General features: G+C 41.7%; 1 protein-coding gene across 1 annotated transcript in view; it reads left to right on the top strand.

Annotated features, from left to right (window-relative positions):
* Positions 1-11,512, top strand: part of JAKMIP1 (janus kinase and microtubule interacting protein 1) — a 221,141-nt gene that overhangs the window by 129,908 nt on the left and 79,721 nt on the right. Inside the window, exons 6-8 of the mRNA XM_025195098.1 lie at positions 2,907-3,116; positions 3,919-4,038; positions 9,480-9,626. Coding sequence (XP_025050883.1) covers positions 2,907-3,116; positions 3,919-4,038; positions 9,480-9,626 — 477 coding nt within the window. The remainder of the gene's footprint in view (positions 1-2,906; positions 3,117-3,918; positions 4,039-9,479; positions 9,627-11,512) is intronic.

An 11,512-nucleotide genomic window follows, 5' to 3' on the forward strand; every position in this document is an offset into this window, starting at 1 on the left:
GAGAGTCCAGAGAAGAGCCACGCGCATGATCAGAGGTCAGGGAAGCAGGCCCTACGATGACAGGCTGAGAGCCCTGGGGCTCTTTAGCCTTGAAAAGCGCAGGCTCAGGGGGGACCTGGTGGCTGCCTATAAGCATATAAGGGGGGTATATCAGGATCTGGGGGAATTCCTGTTCACCAGAGCGCCCCAAGGGATGATGCGGTCAAACGGTCACAAACTTTTCCAAGACCATTTCAGGTTGGACATAAAGGAAAACTTCTTTACTGTCCAAGCCCCCAAAGCCTGGAATAGACTGCCTCCAGAGGCGGTGCAAGCACCTACTTCCAGACTCCTTTAAGAAACAAATGGACGTTTATCTTGCTGGGATCCTTTGACCCCAGCTGCGTTCCTACCCCTGTGGCAGGGGGCTGGGTTCGATGATCTTCCGAGGTCCCTTCCAGCCCTAATGTCTATGAAATCTTTGGAGTTAATTAGTTTACTCTGGCGTAATATCTGCACATGTATAGACAGCAATACTTTACTTTAGAGCTAATTAGTCAACTTCACAGTAAAACGCATGTGCAAATGCTCCACTGTTACTTGGTGTGCTTTGTCCCCACTTTAAACATCTTAGGCTCCTCTAGTACCACAGTATTTAAGCTCTCTACCAACAGAGCTTAGACACTAGGGCTGGGCAAACTTCAGTCACTGATTCGATTCGGTGGAGATTCAGCCCGATTCAGTGGCCAAATCTTTGAATCCAGATCGAATCAGGAGACCCTTTAATGTCTCTGAATCAAATCAGAACCCTCTGAATCAGTTTGGAAAGATTCAATGATTCAGACCTAGACACAGCTTTAACTGTTTTTTCTACATACCTCAAGGTAGCAGCGGCTCATGAATGCAGAGATGCTAGGGTGGATAGAGTGTCCCAGAGGAGCAGGGGGGAGTCCCCAGCACCCTCGGCAGCAGACCTAGAAGTGGACCAGAAGCACTTCCGGTCTGCTTCTGGGTTCACTGCCAAGCATGGGCCTCCCCATGCTCCTGTGGGATGCTCCATCGGCTCCACCATCACAGCATTCACGAGCTATGCCGGGTACCTTGAGGCATATAGAAAAAACAGTTAAAGCTGTCTGTGGCTGAATCAGTGATTCTCCAAATTGGCATTGAATCTTCAGATTCGTATTTGGCCGAATCGAATCGGGGACAGCGATCTGAGTTGAATCAAATTCCTGTCCCCAATTTGGGCCGAATCTGAATTGAATACAGCCCATTTCGCAAACTCCTATTGGACACTAAGAAGTAAAGCCCCTCAAGCTGATTTGGATTGCTTCTGAGCATGCATAGTAACTGAAGTCTAGGTGACCAGAGATATTCCCAGGTCAAAATAGAGGTACCTAGAAAATCTAGATAGTTTTTTACCTACTGGGCAGGGGTCAATTTAGGAAATTTTTTTTTTGTGATTTAGGTGCCTAAATTCCACCTAGAAGAGACGTACAAGGTCAACAGGGATCTGGCCATAAGTGACCCAAGGAACACAGGAAGTATATGGCAGAGATGCTAATAAAATGTGGATTTCCTGGGACCCAGTGCAGTTTGTAAACTACAAGTCTGGCCTTGCTGATGCCATGGATCATGCCTCCCCTTGCTTCAGACAATCAACCTTCTGCACCAGCTTGATCCTTGACACAGCCTTACTTCATTTACTGTTTAGCCTGTGAATGCAATAAGGCAGGAAGCCAGAGGGAGGCAGATAGTATGTGGTCACATAATAAAGAACTGTACCATAATGCAGACACACAAGGATACTGAGGTATGGTTCCAAGGACAACCTTCATTCTGGCATTGTATAACATTTTAGCACTTGACTTTGGAAGGTTAATGTTTTTGTAATGTAGGGTTTTAGTAAGGAAAATCATACATATGGTATAACTTAATGGGTTCTTAATTTGGCTTAATATTCCATATGAATATGAAAACTGAAATCCCAGGGGCTTATGTTGGTGGAGCAAGGAAAATTAGTTACCCTAGGGAAAAAAAATTGCACTACACTCCCAATAAAGATACAGTGCAAGGTTAGCATACTTGTTTAGAAACCTGTTTCTATAGTAACTGCTGCAGATTGCCATTTCTCCAAGTGTTTGGAGTGTTACCAGTCAATTTAACACTAATGCTGTGAGGAACACGCCCTTTGCTAGCTACAGCAATTTATGTCTGACAGTACTGTATTTAAATTTGAGGACAAATTTGGTAACTGTAGATGGGATTTAGAGATGTTTATGGCATCTTTTTTTTTCTTTTCTTACCCTTTGGCTCCTGAAGTACTGTCTTATTCACCCTGGGTGCTCTGATAATACAGGTATTTTATTTTTCATGATGTACAAAGAATAATCCACATTTGAATCCTGTGACCAGGGAGCAAGTATACAACTTGCTTCTTGAGTGTTGAGGAAATTCAGATTAAGCACTGATAATTTTAATTAGTAGATTGTGTCCATGGAACAACTGAATCGGGCATGAGGTAGCACTACATATGCCAAAGGCCAACATGAGGTTGATGTATCGCTTATACCTGAGCACGAGGCTTAGGTGGGATTAAGTGGTACATGAGCTTTGTTAGCCCTCTGCTTCACAATGAAAGCTTTTCTGTAATATAATAAAAAAGAATTTTATTTTGGTTTTTTTTAATCACAGAAATTGTATATCCTCAAATAAAGGTTGTTTTTACTTTCCTAAACTTCATTGAATTTGCTTTCTTGAGTATTTCTTACTCAAGACAATACGTATGACATTCCACGGACCCCCTTCCCACCCTGCCTTCCCCCCCACAAATATAGTGAGGTTTTTGACAGGTGGATATGTTTGCTGTCTGTTGTAAATACTTAAAGATGTGACAGAGCTTCCTACTTTCTTTTATTCCTTTCCAGATGGATGAGATAAAAGGCAAAGACAGAGTGATTTTGGCTCTGGAAAAGGACCTTGGAGTCCAGGCAGGCCATACACAAAAGCTGCTGCTTCAGAAGGAAGCTTTGGATGAACAACTTGTCCAAGTAAAGGAGGCAGAGCGGTACCACAGCAGCCCCAAGAAAGAGCTTCCTGGTGGAATAGGCGATATCACTGAAATGATGGGCAGTCCAGTAAGTTAACCAAGTGTTCTTCAAATTGAACACCTACTTTCTCCTCTTTCATTGAGTCTCCGGCTACTCTGCAGATATATGAATGGACTGTGGCACCGATAATGGCTCTGTGTCACATTGTCATAGTAACAAATAGCTGTTTTCTTTTCTTTGTTTAAAATTCCATGAGCTTCCTGAATTTCAAAGAATGTTTTAAATGCTTGAATTGTAAACACGTAAATATGTAGAATTCAGCTAAAGAGTGAGATTTACAGCTGAGGCTATTCACAACTGAAGAAGTATGTTTTTTCAGTTATGGTAACAAACCATTAGTTTTCTTCAGACATGTATTTGAGCATGAGCTATTTTATACAATGACAATGCACATTTAAGCATGTAAGTACTTATCCTCTTCAAAAACGTGCACTAATATGTTTTAGAAGTATGTGCTTATTAATCTTGGTGCGAGGCTTGGAATAATGGTAATAAATGACTGACTGACTTTTTAAACAATAAAAGTTTAGCTTTATTTATTTATTTTTTTTTTTTGAACAGTGAACCAAGAATTACTATTCTGGTTACTAACATTTGTTATTTCATAGAAATATGTCTTTATAAAATAGCTTCAGTTATTGTGCTGATTTAAAGAATATTTTTTAATCGTTGATAGAAATGCACAGAAATATTTCTCTCTGCATTTCCCATTCAGGTTCATACATAGAATGTTAACTTTAACTGCTGTGATCTAAGTTTACATTTCTGGGTAGTAAATTAAGTTTCTGAAAAATGAAAAATCCTCTTTTGGTTCGTCTTTTTCTTATAGGAGCAGCATTTGGATGAGCGAGATGTGCGAAGATTTCAGCTAAAAATTGCTGAACTGAATGCTGTAATACGAAAACTGGAAGACAGAAATACCCTTTTAGCAGATGAAAGAAATGAATTGGTAAATTAATTGGTAAAAACACAGATGGTAACTTACAGGAATTTACAGGGAAGTGGCAGGTTGTTGATTTTGTCTGTGTTGGTCTAGGGACCTAGGCAGGCAAGGTTTTTTGGGTAGATGTGGTATCTTTTCTTAGAAGAACTTTTTTCCAGCTACTTAGTTTGTCTAAAAAGATATTACATCTACCCAAAGAAACTTGTCTGCCAGGGAAGTGGTATAATATTATCCAGAAAGTTGTGCTTTCAAGCAAAGCTTAACATCAGTTTGGGTCTACTAAACCATACTTTGAATGTGTAGAGGAAATCTTTAATTCTTCCTTTTTTAATCTTCCTACTTGGTTTATTTTTCCTCTTTTTTCTTCTGTTTTTTTATATATCTTTCACTACTCTTTGCCAATAGCTTGTACAGAGATGTTCAGCGTTTTTTTTCCACATAATATTGTGAGACCCTCAAGAAATTACTTTCTTTTAATTAACCTTTGTTGTCTTTGTCTCTTTCTTTTAATAAATACATGCATCTCTTAAGGCCTTGTCAGACCTTACCCTGTAAGCCAAACAGATGTTAATCGACTTTGTGAAGTAGTCATACGGTAAGACAAAAAAACTGCTCTGATTGCCCCTCACCTCTACAGCTGTGACTAGCTACTAGATGCCTGGTGAACAGGGGCAGGAGTAGGAGCTAGGGGAAGGACAGTCTTAATGCTTCTGCGGTGCAGAGTGAGTACTGCAGCCCCGGTGCCTCCTGCAGTCCCTTGGACTGGCTCTGCTCCTAGCTCTAGTGAGCCAGTCCGACTTGGGGAGGCATCACTGCTCTCACTGGCTCTGCTCTTGGCTCAGTTCCCAGAACAGAGCCAGCCGGTCCGAGTGGGGGAGGCAGCACCAGCTCCTTGCTGGTGCTGACAATGGCTCTGCTCCCAGCTCAGCTCCAGAAGCAGAGCCAGCTGTCCTCACACCAGAGGAGGCAGTATGTTTCCCCCCTTCAGACTGGATGGCTTTACTCCCAGAGCTGAGCCAGGAGTAGAGCTGGTGAGTGTGGTGGTGGGGAGGTGGTGTCCTTGGCTCGGACTGACTCACTCTGCTCTTGGTGAGGCACTGAGCCCCAGCTTCCCCACTTGCCTGCTGCCTCCTGGGGTGCTGGAGGACTTCAACTTGGGTGGAAAAGCTGGGGAGAGTGGCCACAAGTTAATGGAACAAGTGTAGGATTAAAGATAATATTGCCCTGGAGTGTTGTAAAATTACGCTGAATAATGTGACCTTTAAAAAATTGTTAACATGCAGCCGGTCCAGGGTTCAGAACTCCAGAAGCCACCTAAAGTTACCATGTAACAAGGAAGCTGCTAGTCCTGTTACCCTGAACAGTGACCTTCCAAAAAGACATGCTAAAGTATGATTTTTAAAAGAAAAAGCGATTACATGTGAATTCACAAGTTTTCTTTCTTCCCAAAGTAATTTTCCTGCTCTTAAGATACCGAATATCATACCATTTAATCAAATATGGATTTTGAAAAGGCTAATCTAGAGAGGGAGGAGCAGTCTTTTCCAAGTCCACTACATTTTCATTGAGGGACAAGGATGGAATGATTAGTTGTCTTTCTACTTGTTATTTTGTGTGAAAGAGGGAGAAATTATCGTTTGCAACTCATTGTTGCAAAAGGTTTCATGACTGATTTCACCCCCCCCCCCCCCAACCCCTTTTTTTTGAATCTTCACCCCCCCCCCCCCCCAAACTTCTTTTTTTATCATCTTCTGGAATGACTAGTAATGTTGCTAACTCATAAAGACATGACTAAGGAACCCAATGCTATGAATATGGTTTGTGAAATATAGAAAAGACAAATGTGTCTTCTCTTTTTTCAAAGATGTGTGATAATTTTAGAAATATATTTTGTTTTGGTAGTTATAACGTTGTATCAAATTATATGTGATAGTTTACATGCTGCCTTTTAACACATATATAACTCATGCATTGAATTGTCTGACTTAATCTTTGCAATCACAAAATGTGACAGAGACATGAAAAATGGTCTTGTTTGCAATAACAGAAAAAAATCAATTCAGTATTTTTGAAATGCTAGATTAGAATGTCATTAAGTCTTTTCAGTACTGACAAGTGCAAGGTACTGCACCTAGGGAGAAAGAACCAGCAGCATACCTATAGGCTGGGGAACTCCCGTCTCTTCAGCACAGAGGCAGAAAACGATCTTGGAGTCATTATAGACTCCAAGATGAACATGGACTGCCAATGTGGGGACGCAGTCAGGAAGGCTAACCGCACCTTGTCATGCATCACGAGCAGGTCCAAGGAGGTGATCCTCCCCCTCTGTATGACATTGGTTAGGCTGCAGTTGGAATACTGCATCCAGTTTTGGGCCCTGCACTTCAGGAGGGATGTGGACAACATGGAGAGGGTCCAGAGGAGGGCCATTCGCATGATCAGGAGGCAGCAGGGCAGGCCCTACAAAGAGAGGCTACGAGACCTGAACCTGTTTAGCCTCCACAAGAGAAGGCTGAGAGGGGATCTGATGGCCGTCTATTAACTGGCCAAGGGAGACCAGCAGGCAATGGGAGAGTCCCTGGTCCCCCCCGAGCACTACTGGGAGTAACAAGGAATAACAGCCATAAGTTGATGGAGAGTAGATTCAGGCTAGATATCAGGAGGCACTACTTCACTGTCAGGGCAGCTAGGATCTGGAACCAACTTCCAAGAGAAGTGGTGCTCGCTCCTACCCTGGAGGTCTTTAAAAGGAGGCTAGATAGACACCTTGTCAGGGTCGTTTGACCCCAGCATTCTTTCCTGCCCATGGCAGGGGGTCGGACTTGATGATCTGCTCAGGTCCCTTCCAACCCAACAAACTATGAAACTATGAAGTCCATCCTCTCTGTTCTCTGCAATTTTCTTTCTTAGGTGTAGAACTTCCTCTCTGTCGATGTCTCCCAGGTGCTTAATGCTTATGTGGCCCTTACCAGCGTGGTGGCAGTACTCTCTCTAGTAGAGAGTCTCCCCTCCCACACCCACCTCCCTATCCCTTGTTCATGACATGCTTTGCCTCACAGGGCATCCTGTGTAAAGTCCTCAGCGGTAAGAATTTCCCAAAATGAATCCCTGCTAAAAATCACTCCCAGTTTCACTGAAACCTTTGAACTGGTTTGTGTAGTCTATCAGCAGAAAACTTTATAATATAGGTTCTAAAAGAATATGTATCAGAACAGCATGATGCAGTTCTTGTCCTGCACTTCAACTAGGAAAATTAATAGATTGCTTAGAAACGTTTAGGGACTTTGACCCTCATGCATACACTAGTGTAATCGGAATTAGTGCTGCCTCAATTAATGGAGTTACCTTAGTGTAAACTGAAGTAAATTGAAATAGAATCATGTCCCCTTCTGATAGCTTTTCTATTCAAGAGAACGCATGAAGAGATAATAACAGTCTTCAACTATCTGAAGGGGGGTTTGAAAGAGGATGGAGATAGGCTATTCTTATTGGTGGCAGATGGCAGAACAAGGTGCAACCGTCTCAAGTTGCAGTGAGTGAAGTTTAGGTTAAATATTAAGAAGAAATTTCTTGCTAGGAGGGTAATAAAATACTGGAACAGGTTACCCAGAGGTCCCCAGAAGGCTCCATCCTTGGGGGCAGAACTGACCCGAGCAGGGTGCGGGGCCCAGGGCAAATCAGTTCATGCAGGGCCCTGCCCCCGCTCCAATCCCATGGACCACGGTGTGGGGGGGAGGGTAGCGAGCAGCTGGACGTGGAGCCACCACTCCACCCAGCTCCATGAGGCACCCCAAAGTGCGGGGCCCAGGGCAGTTGCCCTGATTCATGCCACCCTTGGGATGGCCCTGCTTGGGGGTTTTCAAAACCCGGTTAGACAAAGCTTTGGATGGGATGGTCCTAGTCGGGAATGGTCCAGCTTTGAGCAGCGGGTTGGACTAGATGACCTCCTGAGGTCCCTTCCAACCTAACTTTCTAGGGTTCTATGATATAACACCAGCAGAGTCTCCCTGTGCTTGCAGAAGGGTGTTTGTGCCTGAAAGCTTGCAAAGAACATTTTTTCCTACTACATAGTTGGTCTGATAAAAGATATCGCATTCCAAAGAGCCTTGTCTGCCTATGTCCTTAGACCAACATGGCTACAACCAACAACCCTTTGTCTTCAAGTAGTTTTATGAAGAACAATTTAGAATACAGAGCAGTTTGGGTTTTTTTGGTGTGATACTTAATAATACATGTCTATTTAGGTAGTATAAGTATATTTTGATGATCTGAGTAAGGTAGTGTGATCCTGCAAGTAATTTTTTCTGGTATTTAGTTCTCAATACAAAATATCCTTTCTACTCTTAACCATATTTTTTATTTTTCCTCTATTCATTAGTTGTTTTTTTTTTCCATTTTAACTTTACCTTACTCCTTTTATCTAATATAAAGGAGAAGACAGTGTTTAGTAACCTGGTCACTTCTTTAGACATATGATTTACCGTTTTCCCTTAAATGGTAGAGGCAGTGCATTAAAATATCATAAATATATTTTAGACAGTAGAAAAAAATATTTCTGTCAGATGAAGTTGCATGTTTATAGACCCAGTTGCTTCAGTAAACTGCTGTAATTAAGTTCTTATGAGGAAATATGTTCTTTATTCTCCCTCACCCTGAAACAAAGAACCAAATCTTCATTGAATCCATTCAGGAACAATGTTATCTTTCAGGATTTTCAATTAAAGCAGAGAATGTTCAAAAGTGTGTATGATTAAAAAATAACCCTCTTTGTTTAGTAACAAAACAGTCCGGTGTTTTACTTCATCTATTTTTATTAGTTGTTGAATACCCGCAATCGGGAGAAAGGTCAGCAATTTATCCCAGATGATTGCCTAACATAAAACCACAGGAGCAAAATTGAGCAGCTTGAAAATGTCAATAGAACATTTAGATGGAATTGGTGCCCTCTGGCTGTTTCCCTGATTGCTCTAATTACATATTGGGTTTAATTTTCTTGAAGTAAAGAAAAGCAGTATATATCTAATAAAAGATTTAAAAATGGTTATCATGCTGCATTCTCTGCAAAAGGTCTAATCAATTGTAGGAGGCATATATGTAAAATGATTAGTTTATCAAGAGACCTTGTGAAATGTGGGTGCTTTCAGAGAGCAAGGAATGATGATTAACTTCCGCAGTGAAGGTGTCTTACAGATTTCAGAAGAAAAGGTACCTCTGCTATTAGTTAATGCTCCATTCTTGCCATTTATTTTTACTCAGATACATGCAGTACAGTTCAGCAATAGCATGCATCCCATGACAGTAAGCAGAAGAAAGAGTTTCTGAGTAAGTGAGAGAAAAATAAAGATGAAGTGATGAAAATTCAAGTATTTTGTCTTCATTCAGGTCATTGTAGCTCAGCTTATATCTTGTTTGTTAAACTTGGTTTGATTTTTCTGATTTTTTTGCAGCTGAAACGTTCTCGGGAAACAGAAAGTCAGCTGAAACCCTTGGTAGAAAAAAACACAAGGATGAATAAAAAGAATGATGACATGTTGCAGTGTATCCAGAGAATGGAAGAAAAAATTAAAAATCTTTCAAGGGAAAATGTAGAACTAGTAAGCAACTATTTCTTACCTACCAGAAGTCTCCTTATATAAGCAACTTCCCATTCATAGCACCATGTACAGTAACTATATGTTTCAGAATGTGAGCAAGATGATTGTGTTAATGTTACTATAGCATGTTTGAATGGTGTTGTATCCTAAAATCAAAGAGTTTTATTTCTTTGTTCTTTGTCTTGTATCAAACCACACTGATTAAGACTATAGGCAGTTGTCTTTCAATATGTGAAGACTACTTGGGGGGTCTAAAAATAGAGGGTGAAAATCAGCTTCAATGTACAGTTGGATTTATATAGATGTATCTGTCAAATTTCACCTTGAACTATATATATTAGAAATGGGAAAGATATTGCTCTATTATATCTTTTAGTCTACTTACCTTGGAATACAGGATTGTTCCCTAGAGTATGTTCTCCAGTGCTTTTTCTGTTCTACTTTAAAATCTCATAAGTGGGATCGTGCATTCTCTATGTTAGGTATTACCTTATTTCAGGGGAGGGCAATTATTTTGGGCGGAGGGCCGCTTACTGAGTTTTGGCAAGCCATCAAGGGCCGCATGACAGGCAGCCAGGGGTAGATGAACATTAATTTTCTAGATTTTTTTTTTTAGGGGGCACGTGGGCCAGATAGAATGGCCTGGTGGGCCGCATCTGGTCTGCAGGCCACATTTTGCCAGCCCCTGCCTTATTTACCCAAATGTAAGGCCAGGACTCCTCCCTTGTTGACCGGGGGGGGGGAGGAAGTCCTTTGTCTTAAATTTGCATACAAGGAAACCTCACTAAATACATTGTTTATTATTAAACTGCTGCCAAAAGCAGCATGTGCTCAGTAATGGAAACCAATTTTAAGTTGATTATGTGCAGCCAACAGTGAGCATGACTAAAACACAATATGTATTTCTATATATATAAATATATAAAATCACAATTCCTCTACCAATCTGTCCCATGGCTGCTATGGCTCACTTGACAGTCCAAAGCTCATCATTGTAATTACATTATACACATTCCCATCTCATTATCCACCCAGCACACCTTTTAAGGAAACTGTTTCATGTTGCAAGCCAAATCAATTCCAAATCCATGGGTCATTCAAGGACCGTATTTGGCCCTACTACTGGCAAACATCCTCCACCTCCACCTAGGGCTTCAGATGTTTCCAAATAATTTGGCAGGCATCCTACATGCAGGTCCAAGCTTGGAGGCTTGGGGTTTGGATGCCCCCAAGTTTCGCTAACCCTCAGCCATGTGGCTGCAGGAGCAAGCTAGGGAGGAGGTACACCTGGATAGTGGAACCCTTCTGAATATGACTTAGTACTGCCCACTGAGCACAGTCCTTCTCTTTTTCAAGTCATGGTGAGCCGCTGCATTGCATACATTTTTATTTCCTTTCTTCGCACACAGCTGAGCTTCGCCTTTCTTTCCCATTTCCAATGATTCTTGTTTCTTCACCAGCCTTAAATGTCTGACAAACATCACCAAATGGGGCCCCAAACAGTTTACCCAGTTTACCTCTGTCAACTGCTCTCTCAGCCCTGTTGCATATGATTAACATGGCCTTGCCCTTCATGAGGTAAAGCCAGACTAGGTTGTCGTATGCTTCATCTGCAAATTTTTTTTGAAGGATCCCAAGACTTGTAACAAGAACACCCAGTTTCGGACATGAGTGGGGACTAATTAGCATGTGGTCCTTTTGTGGGTGTATCTGGAATACACAGGGGTTTAGGTTGTAGCCGTGTTGGTCTAAGGATATAGGCAGACAAGGTTCCTTGGGTGAATTTGATATCTTTTATTAGACCAACCCAAATGGTTGGAGAATAGTTATTAAGCAAGATTTCGGGTTCAAAAACCCTTCGTCAGGCTCAGGAAGCTGCAGCAGTT

The sequence above is a fragment of the Alligator sinensis genome, unplaced genomic scaffold, assembly GCF_000455745.1.
Source record: "Alligator sinensis unplaced genomic scaffold, ASM45574v1 scaffold421_1, whole genome shotgun sequence".
Taxonomy (NCBI): Eukaryota; Metazoa; Chordata; order Crocodylia; family Alligatoridae; genus Alligator; species Alligator sinensis.